At 38.5% G+C, this 22,788-nt stretch overlaps 1 protein-coding gene across 6 annotated transcripts in view; it reads left to right on the forward strand.

Annotated features, from left to right (window-relative positions):
- Window positions 1-22,788, forward strand: part of RAPGEF6 (Rap guanine nucleotide exchange factor 6) — a 239,641-nt gene that overhangs the window by 205,220 nt on the left and 11,633 nt on the right. For all 6 annotated transcript variants that reach the window (XM_075900363.1, XM_075900359.1, XM_075900357.1 and 3 more), the window contains 5 exons: window positions 628-848; window positions 5,544-5,735; window positions 10,667-10,798; window positions 12,430-12,543; window positions 19,382-19,610. In XM_075900363.1, coding sequence (XP_075756478.1) covers window positions 628-848; window positions 5,544-5,735; window positions 10,667-10,798; window positions 12,430-12,543; window positions 19,382-19,610 — 888 coding nt within the window. The remainder of the gene's footprint in view (window positions 1-627; window positions 849-5,543; window positions 5,736-10,666; window positions 10,799-12,429; window positions 12,544-19,381; window positions 19,611-22,788) is intronic.

Here is a 22,788-nt window from a genome sequence, read left to right on the forward strand (position 1 = left end):
GTGTGGAGCAGGCTGCAGATACCTCTCTGTACAGTCCCGAGTGTGGTTATGCTGGGGTGGCTGACCCAATGGGAATTAACCTACTCAGAACAACTCTCGAGAAGCAAATATGTGGACAGTCTCCCTGTTGCATGGGGAGGTATTGACAGACAATAAACATGGACAGACAGAGTATGGATAATTCAATAGTCTTTCACTATGCAATAAATTAGGTTTTCAGACTCAGATAAACATATGTTAAGGACCAAATTGCTTAAACCAACCTCAACAGTCTTGGTATGTTTGTCCGCCAGTGTAACCCACAATTGGAATGTTAGGTGTTTTGCAAAAAACAGGACTAAATTAACAAAGGTGTATGGGCAGCTTACATAGCATTTTGCTTGGTTCTTGCCAGTTCCACATTTTCATGAGTAATCCTTTGTAGATTCAATACACTGTTGTCATTTTACCAAATTACTTTGAGACAAATGTTGTTTGAATGCTATTCATCTTTTTAACTCATTTGCATCAGCATGTACAAGCCCTAACTGAAGTGTGCTGGTATTAATCTGCTTCAGCATATGCAACTGTATGATCTCATTCTTGAAATGAACCTGAAGTTTACTGATTTTCCTTTTCATTTCGTAGGTCTCTGAGCCAGGGCAGCACAAACTCAAACATGCTTGATGTTCAAGGAGGGGCTCATAAAAAACGTGCTCGACGCAGCTCACTCCTCAATGCCAAGAAGCTTTATGAGGATGCTCAGATGGCCAGGAAGGTGAAGCAATACCTTTCCAATCTGAATGTGGAGACTGATGAGGAAAAATTCCAGATCATGTCACTTCAATGTGAGCCTGCATATAGCACTTGTAAGTAAGGCACACTCAGTTAGACAAGGTTGCTGGTAGAAAGGATTACCCTCCTTGCCATATGAACCTGGTTACTTATGCTGTTGCACTGAAACCTTAACAGTATGGCTGGATAGGAGAAAATCCCTTTAAAGGACTGTCACTTCTTGATTATGTACAAATCATGGTGGTAAGAAACTTATGTCAGTGCAAACACTTAAAAGAAAAAAAAGGACTAGCTGATGCAGTTTCACCATTTGTCTTCAGTTGCACTTGCACAAGTCTGTAGTGATGGCTCTTATTTTTGACCTTCAGTTGTAAAGTTATGCATCATTTAATCAATCTGCCAAAGAATCCTATACAGGCAGTCCCCGGGTTACGTACAAGATAGGGATTGTAGGTTTGTTCTTAAGTTGAATCTGTATGTAAGTCGGAACTGGCATCCAGATTCAGCCGCTGCTGAAACCGATCAGTTTCAACAGCGGCTGAATCTGGACGCCAGTTCCGACTTACATACAGATTCAACTTAAGAACCCCAGGCATCCCCAGGTCAACTGCTGCTGAAACTGATCAGCAGCTGATTCCAGGAAGCCCGGGGCAGAGCAGCTCTGCCTCGGGCTTCCTGTAGTCAGCCGCTGGTCAGTTTCAGCAGCGGCTGACTTGGGGACGCCTGGGGCAGAGCAGCTCGGGTGCTGCTGGGTTGGTCCAGTAGCGCGGCCACTCCTCGGCGCTACTGGACCAACCTAGCAGCACCCCAGCTGCTCTGCTCCAGGCATCCTGATTCAGCCACTGCTGAAACTGATCAGCAGTGGCTGAATCAGGACTCCTGGGGCAGAGCAGCTGGGGTGCTGCTGGGTTGGTCCAGTAGCGCCAAGGAGCGGTGCTGCAGGACCAACCGGCGGTGCCCCACCTGCTCTACCACAGCTTCCAGATCAGCGCCGCGGTCCGGCCCGGGTCCTCCGTGGCTTTGCTCCGCGTCTCCCTGGTCTGCAGACCAGGGAGACGCGGAGCAAAGCAGCGGAGGACCTGGGCCGGACCCACGGCGCTGACCTGGAAGCGCCGCGGGTCTGGCCCGGGTCCTCCGCCGCTTTGCTCCGCGTCTCCCTGGTCTGCTGGTTCCCCCAGCAGACCAGGGAGACGGGGAGCAGCTTTTCTCACCCCGGAGGAGGCGGGCGGCGGAACCAGGCGTCCCGCCGCTCCAGTCCTCCGGAGCGAGAAAATCCCCGTTCATAACTGCGGATCTGACATAAGTCGGATCCGCGTAACTCGGGGACTGCCTGTAGTATATTTGATCCATTCTTGCTGCACTATCACTTCACAGAATTAGGGAAGGATAAAGGTAACATTTACCATATGAGCAGCAAGGAAATGAAATTACACAAAACCAATATAGAAACAAGACATGGATAAGGAATAAATAAGCAATTTTTGGATTATGGCTTACAGTAAGAGAAGAACATCAGGGAAAAAGTTATGCCAACATTTCCAGTGTTGACTGATGAGGCTGGCACAGCTTTGCAGTCGAAAATGAAGGGCTGCAGCAGGAGAAATCTTGTAAACTGAATTCCTTTGAGACTACCTTACTGAATAAGCCATTGTCTTATTTATGTTCTGCCTTATATAGTACATAGTTCAGAAGTTATAATTGTGTGTGGTTTTGATATAAAAATATTTTTGAAAATGTTATTGACATCTTAACTAAGGTGAGTAGTGGGGAAGGAATTAAGATTGCTTCGCAAAAAGAAGAAAAAATATATATTTGCAAAAATTATCGCTTTGCATTTAAATATTGTCTTTTCATCTGAGGATTTCAGAGCCATTTAGATCAGTTTAGATAAGCCTCTGAAATACTTCATGACATAAATAGTATTACGGCCATTATATAGATGTATTAACCCAACACACTTGCCTGAAGTCACACTTGGAGTCATTTGCAGACTGCAGAAGAAGACGTGAGAATTTTAATTCCCAGACAGAATACTTAGTTATTCTCTTTAGGAGCACAATAATGGCATGGGTAATAGATATATCAAGAATTAACTGTTTCACTAGATATTCTCTCTGCTCTGTTAACTTGGTGTGTGATCTTGCCGTACTGTTACCCAATGTTGTTGGTTTGTATTCAATTATTTTCCATTTCCAAAGCATTTTTCACCACTTTCACCTCTGCAGGCAAGGATGGTGTTCTCTTGGTCATCTTAAAAGGAAATTAGGCTCTTGGTTTTATGTGTTTAATTTTTGTTTCTCTTCTCTTCCTCCACCTGCAATGGAACTATTTTGTGGCTATGTACTAGAGAGGGATAATAGCTATAACAGCAGCCACCCAAGGAAGTCAGTGTGGACGGAATTTGGGTGTCTTAGGGCAAGTTCTAGACTAGAATGCTCATAGACAGCTAACACAGTTTAACTTCTCTGAGCTTAAAGCCGAAGTTTGGCTGGACTTCAGAAAGTCAGTGGTTTTAATACTAGAGCTTTGCTTTTCAACCTGTGGTCCACTCACCCCTGGTGGTCTGCAGTTTATGTCTACAGAGTCTCCAAAAGATTGTAATTACTATAAAACAGAAGTTCTTAGCCTATGGTCCACATGTCCCAAGAGGAATCCCTAAACTTTTAAAATCACTAAAGTGTAATTTTTAGGGGGTCCACAAATGAAAAAGAAAAGAAAACAAAACCACAATGCAAGAGCAATCTTATTTTATATGAAAATCTTTTAAATCCAGTCCCAAATAAGAGAATTTGCTGGACCAGGGGAGGTCCCCTGCCATTGGCCTCCCAGCCCACTGCCAGCTCCACTTCTGGCTCCAGGTGGTCTGCCTGTCGCTGGCCGTGGCCTCAGGCCCTGCTTTCCTGCCAGGCTACTGCCACCCCGCCAGGCTCCCAGCCCACTAGGACTCCCAGATGCTGGCCCTCCTGCTGTCTGACTCCTGTCCACTGAGGCTTTCTGGCCTGGAGCACAGTTGTTACCAGAGCAGAGAGAGTCCCAGTATATGGAGGCACAACCTGTAGTTGTGTCTGATCTACCTGTTACTTCAGTCCTTTTTTTTTAATGCCAGAATCAAAACTGAAATGAGACCAGATTATCAAGAAATAGGTGCCAGATTTTACATCTCTCAAAATATCTGTGTAGGCTTGGCAGAACTTTTTTTTTTTTATAATTTTGATGGCCAATGCAATGTTTTAGTATTATAATTATAATTAAGTATTATAATTTTTCATCAATTTAAATTTTTCACAGTTATGAAAATTTAAGAGGGGGGAGATTAGATAATAGGAGAGTCATATGATAATTAGTTAATGGCAGTGGTCACTAAGGCTATGTCTAGACTGAAGGCTTCTTTCTGAAGAAGCTTTTCCAAAAGAGATCTTCTGAAAAAAACTTCTTCCAAAAGAGAGCGTCCAGACTGCCAAAGCGCATCAAAAAAGCTAACTGCTTTTTGAAAGATAGCACCCATTCAGTGTGGATGCTTTCTCACATTTAAGCTGTGATTACTATGGACGGAGTGGCCACCAGGGCACCTGTGCTTTTTTCTTTCCTCTACTTTTGAAAGAACTCCCTCTTCCCCATCCACACATGCCTTTTTCCGAAAGACCTCTTTTGGAAAAAGGCTTCTTCCTCGTAGAATGAGGATTACCAATGTTGGAAACCCCCCCCCCCCCCCCCCGTTCTTTCGATTTTTTTTCGAAAGAATGCATTTGCAGTGTGGATGTAACTCCAGTTTTTTCAGAAAAATGGGTGTTTTTCCAAAAAAAACCTCTGTAGTGTAGACATACCCTAAGATTAAGAGAGTTTAAAGCTTTATAACCATTAAAACACACATTGTCAACATCACATGTCAAAATTATATCAAGTATACATCCTTTAGGCAAACTCATAAGTTCTCATCAGCATTTTTTCTTTCTTCGGTTCAACTGCTAATTCCTGTTATCAATGGAAATATTTTTCATTAGTTTCCTGATGATTGTTTATGATAAAAACTGAGTCCTCTCAAGCCTATCTATGGGTTTGTTTAAAGGAGTATTTAGGGACACCATAATCAATGCATGTCCAGTACTATACCATGTTAGTACGGAGAATAATCTAAGGAGATTGTCAAATACAAAAATGTCCTTAATTCAAAAACAAGTGTTGTAATTGCTTAGCAATTGAAATCTGCTACAAGTTGTGTTATCCTGATCAAAGTGAAAGAGAGCTTCTCTGGAACTGCCTAGGATATAAATACCTGGTCACCTAGAAGGACAACACCATCTCACATGCACCACATCCATGTGCTTCTTGTTCCTCCTGCTCTGTTTCAGTAAACTTTCTCTTTCTCCTCTGTCATCAGTTGCAGAGGGAACCAGCTATAGGAGAAGCTACCTCTTTTCTTCCAACTAACTGGACAAAGGACCCACTGCTTACAGAGGACACTTTACATTTAGTTGTAATGTTCATGCTTTTCAATGTTATTTTATTTGGGGCACTTAGCTATAATGGGAGTAAATCAAATAATTTCTCACTTCATTGTGTGCCTACATAACTATTGTAAAGAGCTTTAGGAATGTTTTAACTTGTTTTTATGAATTTGCCTCTGAAGTCTAACAAGACAGGCGAGCTATGTTATAAGCTGGCATTTAAAATGCTATCATCTTCTGGTCAGTCATTTTCTGCAATATGACTGTAATACATTTTTCAGATTACAGTGCAAAGTTACTAATGTTCCACTTTTCCTATAACAGTGACCAAGAATTTAAGTGAGAGAAGATGTACAAAATCCTCAGAAATGTCACCAATACCCATGAGGTCTGTTGGCCAAACCACAAAAGCCCATTTGCATCAACAAAACAGAATGAGCCAAGTTCTCCAAGTTCCAGCTGTTAATTTGTACCCTATTAGAAAAAGAGGACCAGCTAAGGACCATGTCACCTTCAGTAAGTATCTGCAGTTTGTGCTTCCATTATTCAATGTATCGTATATTGTATGGTTAGTAAGTTTGAGAAGGAGAGAGGGGCTGGATTCCAAACCAACCAAATATTTGAACTATTTATTATGGAAACATTGTATTCGGCTCCATAGTTGAAAGTTTCATTTACCCTTTTCATTTACAACATGTCTCAAACTCATTTCCATTTTATTATGTGTAAGGAATTATAACGTTTATCCCACACGAGAGTACAAAATATACCTTAAATTATTTCCATAACTAAGTTGCTAAATAAAACCTTTTTGCTCTTAATGTATCTAAATACAAAGCCCATTGTATGTAAAGATACTTTCTTGCTTTAGTGTCATTGTTTTCTTTATAACATACGTTAGCAAGAAAACAACCAGTGGTTTGGAGAGCGCTGTTTGGAAAAAGTAGAACTAATCCGTTTTCTAAACTAGGATTAAAGTGAATACAGGCCTAACACCATAACTGGGTAGCTAACAGGTGATTTACCATTGTGCTGAACATTATATACTCCTAAATGGGAAACTTACAAATTGAGTAGAATTACATTCATTTTTGCTTGCAGAACATAGTGAATACATTATATTTTGTGACTGTAATCACAGAAGTAAATAATAGGAAATTTAATATTTCAAACTGTGGAGTACCATCATAATGGCATTATGGCCAGACAGAACACCATGTATTTTAGTAGCATTAGTAGCTCTTAGTGAGCATCAATTAGTATTTTATTTGTTGAGAAGCTTCAGGGGGTAGCCAAGTTAGTTTGTAGAGGATAAACTTAAAAAACAACAAATGGTCTGGTAGCACTTTATAGTGTTTAGTTAGTCTAAAAGTGCTACCAGATCATTTGTAGTTTAGTTTATTTGTGTTTTCTGTTGTCTGAATTTATCAATGTCTGAGACTCTCAGGATTGTATATTAAAATGCTGCTAAATAATATCTCTTTGGCCTATTTCCATGTATGAAGTGCTTGGTTTTTAATTTTTTTATGGGTTTTTTTTGTGTTTTATTATTTTTGTTTTCATGACTTTGAATGATATATAATATTTTAAAGCTAAAATAATATTAAATGACAAATTATTCAATAAAACATTGAATAAATTTAGTGAACAGTGTAAAAAAATTCTGCAGTGAAATGTTCATCAATTCCCATTTTAAAACTTAAAGACAGCATCAAGAAAGCTAATTCAGCTTCACAAAAGTTGTTTTGCCCTTTATTCTTTCTGCTATTCAAACATGGATGTAGGAAGTTAGAAAACAAATCTATCTTTAAATTGGCCGACAGAAATGGATTCTTCTCATAAATTGTTTTCTCTGTGATCGCTTGATGATTCTGGTTCTATCAGTCATGCAGATTTTAGCACTGCACATGAGTGAAAAAACAAATCACTTAGCTCTTTATCACACATTCTGACTCACTGCCTCTCAGCTTCTTAACTAACAGTATGATATATCAAACATTTTTGCCACCTGTCTTCTGTGTCTTTCTTTAAAATCTAAATCTAAAGGAATAAAATGAAGTATGTTAAAGTGATGTCTTTCAGGGAATATAATTTTTTATAGTAAGCTTATTTTCCATCTTCTTATTTCTTCTCCTAGTTACAGGAAGTAAACTAGATAAGAACATAAGAACGGCCGTACTGGGTCAGACCAAAGGTCCATCTAGCCCACTATCCTGTCTACTGACAGTGGCCAGCACCAGGTGCCCCAGAGAGGGTGGACCGAAGACAATGATCAAGTGATTTGTCTCCTGACATCCCTCACCAGCCTCTGACAAACAGAGGCCAAGGACACCATTTTATCCCCTGACTAATAGCCTTTTATGGACATAACCTCCATGAAATTATCTAGCTTCTCTTTAAACTCTATTATAGTCCTAGCCTTCACAGCCTTCTCTGGCAAAGAGTTCCACAGGTTGACTACACGCTGTGTGAAGAACTTTCTTTTATTAGTTTTAAACCTGCTACCCATTAATTTAATTTGGTGTCCTCTAGTTCTTCTATTTAGGGAACTAATAAATAACTTTTCTTTATCGGCCCTCTCCACACCACTCATGATTTTATATACCTCTATCATATCCCCCCTCAGTCTCCTCTTTTCTAAACTGAAAAGTCCCAGTTGCTTTAACCTCTCCTCATATGGGACCCGTTCCAAACCCCTAATCATTTTAGTTGCCCTTTTCTGAACCCTTTCCAAGGCCAAAATATCTTGGAGATGGGAGATTTAAATAGCTGTTACATTTTATTCATCCACCATATCATTTGAAGACCTCCAGCTGAACACACTCAACCTGGCACTAGAGCTTGCCTAACTGGGCCTGTTTGCAATTACTCTTACCTCCTTTATGAAAAGAGCTTAGAACACCTGTTGAACTACTGGAGTTTGGGCTCTATCAAACCCTCATTAGTCAGATCCTTCTTTAACCAGCATTACCTCTGCCTGTTTAGATTCTTACTACACAATATGATTGCAAAATACATTGGTAAGATAGAATATACTACTTAGTCTGTAATACTCCTTAAACTTCAGGAAAAATAATATTTCTGAGGAGGAAGTTGTTTTGGTAATAAATGACTTGACTCAATACACTCATGGAATTTAGTAAAAATGATTTCCAGGCACAGCCAAATTTCTTCTGAACTCTTCAGGGTGTGAAGGCCAAAAATTTGTCCTTCCTCAGGCCTATATGGTACAAAAGACAGTACAGTCTTTCACTGAAAACAACTTTTAATTTATCCACTCTTTTATTGGATTATTTTGATAATAAAGAACAGCCTCTTTCTCTTATATGATGAGCAATAAAAATTGTACAGCAAATAAAACATCAAGTCACTTGTACAAATATTGAATTTTAATTTTCAAATAAATATGGGACTAATATTTTAATGGTTGGCATATAATCACCTCTTTTGTGCATACAGATGATGGGTTTAGCACTTAAATGTCTATTTTCATACAAAATAACCTGATTTTTATATGGAATAATGGTAATCTCTCAAGCACGTTGATGTGCAATTGCAGTGCATATTTTCTTGTGCAGACCTCAGGCCTCCTTTAAAAATCTGGCCTCAAACTGTTCTTTGTTTTTAAAAAAAGGCATATGATTCGATATTAATCTACTCAAGCTTCTTTGCTTCTTTGAGATATTCCTAAAGCTTAATTTGTGGTGTGACTGCAAGGATGTCCTATTTCTTTTCTGGATGTTGGAAAAATTCAGTGTTTCATTTACAATATATGAGGAACTTAACAGACCGTTTAACCATAATGTATTACACAGGACTCACTAATGGAGAATGGAAAAAGTCAGTTCCTATGTTTTCCTTCAACAAAGTTCTCTGATTGGTTGATTGATTGGTATGAATGTAGAGCTCAGAACATGTGCTGGATTGACAGCTCTGGATACAAATTCTTTATCCATTGAAGTGGTATAGTGTGGGCAGTGACCATATGCACTCCTCTGTGCTGTCATAAGGGAGGAGGCCTGTACTGGAGGAGACTTCAGACTACATAGCTTATTCAGTCCTTAATTTTTCTGCCAAGACTCTCTGTAACATTGTGTCAATTGGGATGCTTTCAATTATCACCTGAAAGCCAAAGCCACCAAACTAATTTGAGATGGACAGCTGAGCAGTCATCAGATAGTAGAATCTTTGGGCCATTTCTGCCCTGAATTAAATTTGTAATAGAATCATAGGGTTGGAAGAGACCTGAGGAGGCCATTGAGTCCAGCCCTGGCTAAAAGTAGGACCAATCCCAACTAAATCATCCCAGCTAGAACCTTGTCAAACTGGGACTTAAAAACCTCCCGGGATGGAGATTCCACCACCTCCCTCGGTAATCCTTTCCAGTGCTTCACCACCCTCCTAGTGAACTTTACTCTTGACACACATCCAAAATCCACAGTCAATTAGGGAAACACTATAGCTTTCCTCAGCCTTTGGAAAGGCTACTTTGCACCATCTAAGTGGCACAAAGCAACCTTACACCAACCCTAAAATGGAGGCTGAAGAGACTTCCCCTGAGAAAGGACTACTGAGCTTGCTCAAAGCTAGCCCAGCTTCCTTTTCAGCAGCTGTTTCTGGCACCCTGGTGGCCATCCTGAGGTAAGGTATAGTACTCCAGGAAGAGGCAAGCGTGCAATATGTCTGTCCCCAAGGCTGAATGTGGCTTAAAACTACCTTTGCCACCCATATATTCAACAGCCCTGAGCATGAGGACTGTACCCTATAGTTTTTAAAATGAAAATTCCAGCATGGTACATTTTTATTCATGGTGGCTGTGTCTACACTGGGCCACTTATTCCAGAAAAGCAGCCGCGTTTCCGGAATAACTTGCCAGCTGTCTACACTGGCCGTTTGCTTTTCCGGAAAAGTAATGATGATCTACTGTAAAATTGTCAGTGTTTTTCCGGAAAAACTATGCTGCTCCCGTTCGGGCAAAAGTCCTTTTCCGGAAAAACTGTTCTGGAAAAGGGTCAGTGTAGACAGTACAGTAGTCTTTTCCGCAAAAAAGCCCCGATTGCAAAAATGACGATCGGGGCTTTTTTCCGGTAAAGCGCGTCTACATTGGTCACGGATGCTTTTCCGGAAAAAGTGCTTTTCCGGAAAAGCATCCTGCCAATGTAGACGCGCTTTTTCCGGAAATACTTGTAACGGAAAACTGTTCCGTTTTAAGCATTTCTGGAAAAGGGTGCCAATGTAGACGTAGCCAATACATTTTTCAAATTAGCTACTTGATAACATTTGTTAGGTTACATTATAAATCTCATTAAACAATCCAACACCTTTTTCTGGTAATGTTTTTATACTAGCCAGGATGGAGCTTCACCCTTAGTTGTAATTAAAACAGGTATCAAACATGTTATCTTGAAACTAGAACTGTATAAATTAAGTTTCTATCATCTTAATAGGTACAGGTTCTCCTCAGAAATCACTCAGCTTGTCTGAGGAAGTAAGTAAGAAGCAAGCTGAAGATAGTATATCTATGACATCCTCTTTCCACTCCAGTCCTCCTGCTTCTCCTCAGGGCTCTCCACACAAAGGTAGGAGTATATCTTACATACTATACTGACATTTCCATCTCAGAAAATCAGTATTTTGTTATTTTGGAAAAGTGGTTATGGATTTATAATTTATATAAGTGATTCTGTGAGTATAGGAAATGTATGTCAAGAGTAACATTAGACATAGAGTGTTTTATAGTAAGAGTGAATAAATATAATTCTGTAAAAATTGATGCACAAGGCACACTTCTGCCATTACCGTATGTATATATTTTTGAGATATGTCTGAAATTTAGACCTTTTTAAAGTTTTCAAAAGTGACTAAAGCACTTAGGAAAATCAATGGGATACAGGCTCCTGAGTACCAGAATTACTTTCACAAATGGGATTTAGGTGCCTATACAATTTAGGATAATGTTTTCAAAAGTATCTCTGACCACCACTTTTGATGAATTAATGTATTATGTCTGGAGCACTACACTGTTTAATTGATCTTATACCTAGGATTCTCTAGCTCTCTTTAATCTTTTTCCTAATCATACTGTATGTCTTTGTTTTACTAACTGGCCTTATATGAAACATTAAATACTATTTTCCCCCTCCATGCATCAAACATAATTCTAGCCAAACCCTGGATTTTTGTTGAACAATCGTATAGACATGCTGTGACAGGAGAAGGAAGTGTAATGCCATGTGGAATTCAGGATCTTGATGACAGCTTTGTTACTTACAAAGGTGTATTGGCAATGCATCCTTCTGAATCCTGAATTCCCTCATTTGCATTTTTGTGTTTGTATGCTGAGCTTTTCTTGCTATCATGATGTTCTTTGAATCCGCTTATTTTTAAACCGTTAGCCTGGAAAGACTACATCACAGTCATCTCTGGTCACATTTGAATGGGGTTCCCCTTGAAGTCTCTTAACTTCACATTTATTAGTCAGGCAGAGTGGTCACTGCTGAAAAATGTAAGGCCTTTGTCCCACCTTCCTGCACTCCTGAACAGTAGTCTCTGGATTATTGACAACCCTGGGAATGAGAGATTGGATTGGGAAGCATGTGTGGCAAATTACTAATAGTTTTACCCTTAGCAAGATCTCATGAGAATTTGCTTCTGGCACCACAAAAAACTATTTCAGTTTTCAGGGGGTGTGATTGGTCTTTTTTTTATAATCTTAGTATATGCATAAAATTATTGTCTGTGTAGTCTTATCATTGGATTCTGCTGTCCATTCTTCTTCTGATGAGATTTTCAATAGTTACTTTTGTTTGTATGTTTCTGTAAACATGTGATTTTCATTAACTTTCATGAGAACCATGTTTTGTTTCTTTGGGATGATTTCATTTGTTTGACTTACTTTTAATGTGGAGGGGGTTGTTTGTTTTGGAGGGAGGGAGAGGTTAGCACCAGCTTGTTTTGGTCAAATTACTCTCTATCTTGTGTTAACATTGATTACTGAATTAAAATTAAATATATATTTCATGAACTATCCCATCTCATTCCTGAACTTCAGTTAATTCTCCTATTGCAGGTTTTATTCTCTTTTGTTTTCTGAGCTATACATGAAAGAGTCTTATAAGGAAAAAGACTTTATTAACTTAAAATCAAAATGTTAATTTTGTCAGATATTTTGTCATTAACAAAGATTTGTATGGTGTGTGTTTCTTTGTAGTTGCTAACATCCAGAGGTCTGACAACTGTGGTCCAATGAATCTCTCTGGATCCTCCTCATCGCTCGCCAGTGAAACCAGCAACAAGAACTGTGGGCCACGCAGCTATGGAATAGGTGGGATTTATTTACAAAAGAAAATTCAGGAGATCACTGGCAGAGCAACACATGGTTCTGGCAATAGTGAAAAGAGAGAAAGTGAGGATGATAGAGACAAGGCAGAAGTTGAGACTAAGCACAGGAAAAGAATGAGATCCCCATTTGGAAGATATAGGGAAAGAAGTTTCTCAAGGGAGAGACCAGCTTTCACAAGTGAAAAGGAGGCAGAACACATGCATGCTACAGAAAGAAATGAACAACTAAAGGACATAGGCAGTGATGCTCTAAGTACAAGTAGCCATGGCAACAGTAATATGTTTGTCTGGTTCTGTCCACAATTGAGACCCAAGAGGAGGAAGACTATATGATGGACTGTCTCCAAGTTGTCAGGCATTTAAATATTATCTCTGTTGTACATAATACATTTCTGTAAATTCAAGTGTATATTTTAAAATTACTAACAAATACCTGTCCACCTAATCCTTTTCAGGGCAGAGTTTCTTCACCCGAGACTGGCTTTAGAAATCATCTAAAATATTTGCATTAGTGTACGTTAGTGCTAAGGTTAGAAATTCTTTATAAATATACAAGCCTGATTTATTTATTTTGCCCAGTAAATGTTAGCTTATGAAATACATAGAAATATTAAAATCTGTAATATTATTTAGGCTTAAAAATACTCAATATTCCTTCAAATTCCTGCAAATACTGCTTGATAAAAGCAGTTGCTGTATCATGCTGCCTTATGTTTCTGTCAGGCACACTTCACCATTCCCTATTGGTGGTAGTCTAGTTATCGTCACTGGACAGGAATGTTCAGTATGATACAAATCAATCTCTTCCTATACCTAGGTTTGATTTTAAAAAACAAAATTTGATCTCTTACTGGTCTGTGTTTTACCATGCTAAACTCCTCAGCTAGACTCAGGTTATTTATTTAGAGTTAATATATATGTGTATACATAGTATTATTTAATAATTTAATTTTCTGATATCATAAGACTGTTTCACAACTACTACAATAATTCATTTGTAAAACTCTTTGAGATCCTCAGAAAAAGAGTGTTTGAAACAAAACCTACTGTGGTCGTGGTGTTTGTTTTGACAGTCTAATTATTTAATTTTAGGGGTAGCCTAATATAAAAAGTATCTTAAAAGTTATATATTTCTGTAGGCTGGCTTTTCATTAAGAGGAAAAAGTCATAAAGATACTTAAGTATTTAAATTCATGAAATGCATAGATAAATTAAATTTAGAAATATATGATGTTGTATAATATATGAAAAGTAAAGAAATTGAGTGTAATCTACAATGCCAAACTTAAATACATTTATTTACCCTTAAAGATTTGATAAACATGAGCGTACCTCAAAGTTTTATTTGTATATTCAGGCTTCACAATCTGTTGTTAAAATCGGTTATTCAGCCTGGCCATTGCTTCCAAATGTCAAGTCATTTGATCATTGTTACGTTGGTATGCCTAGCATCAGTCGTCATGCTGAGTCATGCATGTCACTGAAATTTCTTTCATATATACGCATCTGTTCAGATTTTTCTCTGATGTTTCACTGTTCAATACAAATGTACACCCTGTAAATTTTTACTTAAAGGCAATGGTGCAAGTAAACAAAATTGTTACCGGTACAGGAGGGAGAGGGCACACCAGTTGGGAGGGTATGGGACTTCCTACATCACCCCACCCCAGCCTGAGAACCCCATACTCTTCCCCTCCGCTCTCATGCCATATTACCTAGTGAGAGGGGGCCCTCCAGGAACTACAGCAGCCAGATGAGCTTCCCAATGTTGGGAAGGACAAGTGGGGAAAGGAGCAGAACTCTCAGCCCATCCCTCTCCCCTTCTACAAAGCTGCTGCAGCTCTGTATACAAGGTTTGGGGGGCTTGAAGGGGCAGGACTGGCAGTTCTGCTCCTTTGCCTGCTGGGAGAGGCAGAGGGGAATGGAGCAGAATGCCGGCAGCTACCGTAGCCCTCCCAACTCTGTACACAAAGACACAACAGCCAGTCAATGGACTGGGGATGGCTGGCAGGAGTCTTGATGGCCCAGCGTACTAGCCCAGCCCACTGGCACCGCTTCTTAAAGATGAAATAAGAAACGGTTGATTCGTGGTAGTACAACTGGGAAAGAATCTTGATCTAAAAACAGTTAATCAGCTGCAAACTCTGTATAGTCTCCGATAAAGAAATTACATAGTGCTTTGATTAATTTACCAGGAAATCTTAACAGAGGCTGAGTGAAATCTCTATTCTCCAATGTCCCACTATCATCAAATGAAGGGTCATTTTATGTGCATGTGTTTGTACTCACAATATAACACGTCACAGACTAATACTTAGTAAGCATTATCTGCAGGCAGGGGAGACTGCTCAAGTCCAGCTTGTAATAGCATGGACTTTGTCCGGTCATCCTATGGGAACCCTAAAGACGGATGAAAAACTAAATAATGAAAATAGGTAGAAGCCAAAGTCTGTGTCGTATTTCCCTTAAAGAATGACCCACCAATGGAAGGGGAGACAGTTATCTTAAACAAAATGTTAAAGAAAGCAGATTTGAGAATGACCTGTTCATTTAGTTAATTTTGCTTCTGACTTGCTTCTATTTAATTCAGAAAATAATTGGACAGAAAAACAAGAGCTGACCTGACTCACTATAAGAGACCATGACTTTCTGCAAATCAATCCTTAGACCAAATCAGCCAAATTATTAATATACACAAAAAGATTCAGCGATCCAGCCAAATTTCCACTGACAGCTTATAATTTATTATGAAAAAGAGCTCAGAGGGATCAGTAAACCAATTGCCATAATTTTCTTTTAGCAGGGTTTAAGTTCACGAGAGAACAATTTAAATGTGACAGACATTGCAAATAATATACTATTGAAAATGTGTTCTGTTCTGTACAGAGAAGAAAAGCTGCATGAGGCCAACCAGTAAAAACTGCTATAGCTAGTACAAGATATCAGCTGCTAGTAATAACAATAATAATGTTATTTCATTTTTAATAGATTTCAGAGTATGTTGGTTACTATGTAAGGTAACTGAGCTGATGTCCATTACTCTGCAAGGTAACTGAGCTGGTATATTAGAAATAGTTGCACTCAGAACCAAAGTTTGTTTTTGACATTCTGTACTTTCAGTATCTTTTTAAATTTTAGCTCTTACATGTGTCAGAGAACAACATGTCAATCATTAAATGGCAGGTACCTGTAGCTCTTGTATAAATAAAGTCTAGGCATGCAGGGTCCTTGTTTGATAGGCAATGGACTTTTCTGTCATTTGTTTTCAAAATAAAACATCAGCTTGAGGGAATGTATTCAGTTTGTTTGAATTTTACAATGCACCAGATGCAGCAAAACTGGAATGAAAAAGAATCTTCTACGTATTTCATAGTAGTGTTCAAACTTTGTTTGATATCTACCTACAGTAAAAGAAGCAAAGAAGCCTAATGAAAGCTGGTGTAATTCCATTGACCTCAGTTTTGAATCTGATTCAGCCAGTCTAGAGCTATAGTATAATTCCAGAACCCAACCCACTGTTTACTAGAAACGACATCAAATGACAATTTTTGGAAATCAGTCTCTTTATTTTGGTAGCCCCCACAAACCTCAAAGTAAAAAATTATGCATGTTACCAAAGGTAGGGGAAAATGTTTTGGACCAGTCTGTTGTCTTTCTGCTTCTTCCACAATTATGATTCAATACAGCTCCCTTCTCCCCACTGCCTGGTGTGATTCTTTCTGTCTTTCTACTTCCGTTCAGGCTGGCAGATATGATACAGAATCAGTAGCAGCTGTTCACTATACTAGTTGCGCTTTAGTGCCTGCCAGTGTTCACCTTAATCTTTAGAATCTCTGTGCAGAATAATTTTATGTGTATCGAGGCATGTATGAACATATACCACTAATAGAAATAAACACCTAGCTGTGGGCGCACTACTAATCAGCTGGACAGCATTTGAATCTCTTCTGAGCAACCACACAAGTATACAGCTTGTGCGCAACACTTGTGCCTGCTGTAACTGACACACACACCATCATAGTTATTTTACTCTCAGCAAATGTTTGTTAAGCACTTCCATGGAGAAGTATGAGTCTACACTCCAGCTTCCAGTATTGATTGTTAAATACTTTATGGGGCTCCAAAGATACACCAATGAGGTTCAACTTGCATGTGAGTATCATTAACATAAACTGAAAATTAGCATTAAAGTAAACAATTAAGTACTTTATATGTCCATTTACCCTTCTTTTCCCCATAGTTAGGAAAGTTAGAGCCCATTCATCTAAAACTGATGTATTCCCTGAGCTGTTTTTGAAAGTGTGATGTGTGTTCAAGTTCAAATTAAAAGAGGAACTCTGATGTGAAATCTCGCTATTACAAGTGATGTGTATAACTCTTACCATATCTTGGCCTATGCTATTGAGGAATGAATATTGTTATGTATTCCATAATTAGCCCCAGCATATGTAACCACTTAACATATTTTGCCAAGAAGGAGACCACAGATAAATGTGGAAGCATTCTGTTGGCTGTGTTTTTTAACTCTTATACTAGTACCTTCTGTCTGTGGTTGAGTGTGTCATTAACGTGAACATCGTCTCACCAAAAACCATCAGGAAACTCTTTTTATGAGACTAGCTGATTGAGTGGAGACCCACAAACACAATTCTTCACAAACAAAGTGCACCATCTCTGTGCTTCAAAGTCAGGTTCATTTTTTAATCCACATTTCACACATGGCATAACTGGTACAGCTGACTTTCAGTGTATAAAAATTACATCAAACAACATTTGTGAGTGTAGCTGCACTTGTTTTAAAATATAAGGCAGCTTCTGAGTTTTTATCATAGGCTTTTATGTTTATATTTTTCACATAGCATCCAGAGTCAGTATTGCCATTGGTAAGGGGTGAAAGATTAGGTTTAAACTTGCTTGGAGTCCAGTCGCACTCTGACAAGAAAGGAGTGTTTTGGTGCCTCTTGAAGAGAGCAGTTTGGTGGTTCTTAGGTCATATGGGGTTTTTCTAACTTGACAGCCTTCTAGGCTGCCACTTCATTTCTTCAGCAGTGAGGAGGGGGTAGTGAATTAGATTCCTGCACTTAATGCAGCTATGAAGATTCCTCCTAACCTGTCATGGCCTGAGGTAGAATAAAAATCTAAAAACAAAGAACATAACATTTGCAGGAAAATAAGTTTAACTATTTCTGATTATATTTACTATTAGTAGGCGAGGCTAGTCATTGACTGGGCAAAGTCATTTTGCGTAGATTACACCTATAGGAAAATTCAAGAAATTAAATATGCAATTTTTTTATTAACGTGCTTGCAAAAGGGAAGTAAAAACAGTTTTAAACTTGTAGGATTTCAACTTCAAACATTATTCATTATATTGAATAATTACCATACATAGTAAATTTGAATCAGAAACTCATGAAGCTTCCATTACTCTTTCCGGAACTAATTTGATTTTTTTTTATTTGACACAGTAAAAATTTTCTTTGCACTAAAATGAGTTGAATAGATGACTCAATTTTCATTTGTTAGCAAATATTTGTATGAACTACAGTCATAATAGTCATGACTTTTTAGTGATGACAACAAAAATAATTATTTAAACCTTTTACCGAGCATATTCCAGTGTAAAAAGTAGTACATTCAGCTAATTTTTTTGTTTATGGAAAATTTGGTGTCTGTAGGCCATTGCGAAGTATGACTTTGTTGCACAAACAAATTCTTAAAAATATATAATACATTTAATAATCTATTTGTTTGAATCATAGTAGCATTTAGGAACCCAAATCAAGGATCATCTAGAAATCCAAATCAAATCATCATTGATCCTGTATGCTGAACAGACAAATAACAAAGAGAACAGTCTCTGCCTGAAGAGCTGGCAATATTATACTGCATAGAGAATAGTGATAGAAATGTAGCCGTGTTAGTCTGGGGTAGCTGAAGCAAAATGCAGGACAATGTAGCACTTTAAAGACTAACAAGATGGTTTATTAGATGATGCGCTTTCGTGGGCCAGACCCACTTCCTCAGATCAAATAGTGGAAGAAAGTAGTCACAACCATATATACCAAAATATATATGGTATATATGGTTGTGACTATTTTCTTCCACTATTTGATCTGAGGAAGTGGGTCTGGCCCACGAAAGCTCATCATCTAATAAACCATCTTGTTAGTCTTTAAAGTGCTACATTGTCCTGCATTTTGCTTCATACTGCATAGAGTATGTCTGTATTTGCAAGTGAAGGTGTGATTTCTACCATGGGTAGGCATACTGGTTCTAGTCCATGCTGCAGCCTGCCACCGCTTCTAAATTATTATCATCACCTATGCTAACTAGATGCTACAGACAGGCTTTTGCTTTCAGTGTAGCGTTTTCTGTTGAATTTCACAATCGATAGGTTGTACAGGAAGATTGTGAGAAATACATTGTTTCACTAACTAAAGCTGTTCTGTACTTGTGGCTGAGTGGTTATAGTGTTGAAATACCATGACATACCAACCTAGAATTCACAGGGTAATTTGCTGCCATTGCTGATTATATGTACTACTGAATTAACATCTTGGTTTAGGTGGGTCTTGAGCTCCAACTTGGATGTCAGTGGCAGCAGATTGTTGTATTAGCATGTTTTATTGATAAATCCTGATTCCTGTTATGAAGGGAAGTGGCATCAAGCCTACAGAGAAATGGGCATGAAGAAGAGGGATCTTTCTGAATATCCTCCTTGAAATACTTTTAGTTCTTAAAGGTGATGGTGAATAAGTAGACTTCTCTTTTTTTGATGAGTTTTTTTTCCTATTTGTTGCATGTCTTATCTCATTTAGGTTATGCCCTCATACCTTCCACTAAATCTGATAACTTCTCAGACTCCAGCCACAGTGAGATCTCATCCCGGTCCAGCATTGTGAGTAACTGCTCTGCTGATTCAATGTCTGCAGCCCTGCAAGATGAAAGATGTTTGCCTCCGTCTCTTATTGTCATGGATTCAGCAGGAACAGCAGAAAGAAAAGAAGCGCCTCAAACGTCCGCTGAGTATAGCCAGCCTACCACTGGGTGAGAAATGTTTGTGCTTTGGTGCTTGGCTGACTGACGTAAGGAAAAAGAGTGAAACACTTTAGTGTTTAGACATAGTTAATGGTTATGCTGCAATAATTGTTGTTATTAACTTGTTGACAGCAATCAGTGTGCCAGCTGCTTTGAAACATAGGGGAAGACCTTTTTTTTTTTTTTTTTTTTTTTTTTTTTTTTTTTGCACAAGGAGCTTGCAGTATAATTTAGACAGACAGGAGATTGTCTGCATCAGCAGGTTTTGTAGAGATGTCTTTTGCCAGAAAATGCAAATGGATGGAGAGCTTGAAGGATATTTAACAAATTATCTGCTGTACAGTACTGAGGAAAGCAGCTAAATGAGAACAGCATACTAGCAGTTATTGCTGGCAATCAATACCAGTCACTCCAATACTTTAATGTTTAATATGTAACCCAAACATTTTGTAAGTTTTTATGATTGTAGCGGCTGATTATTGGTTTCCCATTTTTGGCCTCCTAAGGTACCCATACCAGGCATTTTGTTGCCTTATTAGTAAGATGGCTGCCATCAGTAACTCATTCAAAGATGTCACATATATCTCTAAATTTTGAGTATGATCCTGTGATGTGCTGGGCCTTGCCAATTTCCATGGAAATCAAGGGGCTCAGTATCTCTTGGGATCAATTGCTGTCTTTTCAACCACAGTGCATTTTATTAAGGGAGAGAGATTTCAAAGATAAAGACAATATCAAATGCCTGTGTTTGAGCTAGTGGTCCGTCCTTAAGGAGTAATATTAATGCTTCATATGCAACACTGACAAAGATCTGCCCATGGAGAAAAGTTAATGAACTTTTTTATGAAAAAATAAAACATCATTGTTTACTACTATGAAGAACTCTGGCAATTTGTGTATCTGTGAAACCCAACAATAACTTAAGAATGAATAATCAGTATTCTGTAGTGTTTTCTCCTTATAAATCAGACTGTTAGAGAGCGTGCATTGCTAAGATAATATAACTTCTGAATATTTATCAATCCCAGTTATTCCAGTATGATAAAATTGGGAGTAGTAGAACTATTTAAAGGGGTACTTTGTAAACTAAAATAATTATCATTTCTGAAAAGCACAGGACTTTCCAATTTAATCAAAAACACTGATATTTTAGTCATAGCAGACATGAAATGGTTAATTAAATACCCCAATGTGCCAGGATATTGAAGCACAATACAATACTGTGTATAAAATCAAAGTTTTTCGGAACACATTCTGTTATGTTAAGAACTGTATTGCAACCTGAAGTTGGCATTTTCTTGTGTTTATATTTTAAAATTAGATTCCTCCAACTCTATATTATTGCTGTGTTTTAGTTTCTATAATTTTTTTGTGAAATAAATTTTTTTATATGAAAAAGTTTAAAAGATAAAAAGACAAGGAAATAAAAAAAGTTTTTAACATGATTCTGACAAGTATTCCTAGATTCCATAATGTGTCAAAATACTGTACATGTTGATGATTTTATATACAGGTTGAACTTCTCTAGTGTGGTACTCTCAGGACCTGACTAGTGCCAAACCAGAGAATTTGCCAAACCTCAGAAGGTCTCTACTGTGTAGCAACATTACCAGCACTTACACTGCTTACTGGGCTTTTAGAAGTCATTTAGGGGTAAATTAGAGTTAACAGCACAGAACGCTGAGAGCTAGGACTGGTGGCTGCAAACAAACTTTATGGAACCATGGGAAACGTGGCCATGCCTATGATAAGTGGACATCTGGCTAACTAAAATTAGGGAGTGCCAGACTAAAGAGGTTCAACATGATTATCCTCGATATTCTTTTATTGCACTGTCCACAGCTCCTCAGAGAAGTTTAGAATGGTGATTGGCAATCATCCTTTCTATATCCGTATAAAGCCAAGCTTAATCATGCATTAACAGCTTTAACACAGTTTTTCATTTAAGTAGCTTCCTTTGAATCTTAGTATTTCTGCTACTTTAAATCCTTTCTACAAATGCCTAAGTCAGTTTGTCATAGTCCCTGGGTAGGCTGCCCCAGCTGTGAGGCCCTTTTGCAGCCTGTAAGCACAAGCCTTTCAGAAAAGTTTATGCCTCCAGTTCTTTTTAGGGTGAGATTCTTCAATTGAATCACGCTCCAGCTTGGTCTCCAAGGAATACCCCTTGCTTGGCTAGCCATGTTATGTAATTGGGCCAGTGGTATGGGAGCCCAGGACAACATATATTTACAGTGATCCAGAAACAGTTTCTTCAAAACAAGGCATGATTTACTTTGTCTAAATCTCCACAGCACTTACAGAAGTGGATATAAAATAATAAAGGAACCTGTATTCTCCCTCTGTGTGTCAGCCCTACAGCATGCTAACCATTTTCACCCTCCCTTTCTGCCAGGGGCACCTTTTAAACCTGTCAGTATCTTTTGAATTTTTGGAATCTCAGCCTTTGGAAAACAAAACTGTTAACTTCGCTAGTGCCTGGAAGGAGCATCTCCCAGTAATGGTCTCGTTGATTACTTAGCTGATTGGAAGGTGTGCCCTGAAACTGGCTTAGGCTATCTCAGCATTACAGTAGTAGAGATGTAGCCGTGTTAGTCTGGTCTAGCTGAAACAAAAGACAGGACTATGCAGCACTTGAAAGACTAACAAGATGGTTTATTCGTGGGCCAGACTCACTTCCTCAGATCATATATGGTCATGCCAATTTTCTTCCACAATTTGATCTGAGGAAGTGGGTCTGTCCTGTCTTTTATTTCTACATTACAGGTTATCTCAGCAAAATGTATGTTGCTCAGGGATCTGAATATTCCACACCCCTGAAGGACATAAGCATTTGTGTGCATGGCGCTCGGCAGGAAAGCTTCTCCCGCTGACATCGCTTCTGCCTCTCACAGAGGTTGTTCTGTTATGCCCATAGGAGAGCGCTCTCTCCTGTCAGCATACAGCATCTTCACCACGCATGCTACAACAGTACAGCTGTGCTGCTGCAACATTGTGCATATAGACATCAGTTAAATTATTGTTTTGTTTCTTGTCTCGGTCAACTCCTAGCTAAAGTCTGGGTTGAGTTTGAGAAGATGGCAATACAAAACTGAGCAAGGAAACCAAGTTGCACATAATATTCATGAGAAACTATGTAGCCATTTTCCAACTTTAGCACACTCATAAGGGATCTACAACCTTGCAGTAT

Source organism: Pelodiscus sinensis, chromosome 17, assembly GCF_049634645.1.
Source record: "Pelodiscus sinensis isolate JC-2024 chromosome 17, ASM4963464v1, whole genome shotgun sequence".
NCBI classification, from domain to species: Eukaryota; Metazoa; Chordata; order Testudines; family Trionychidae; genus Pelodiscus; species Pelodiscus sinensis.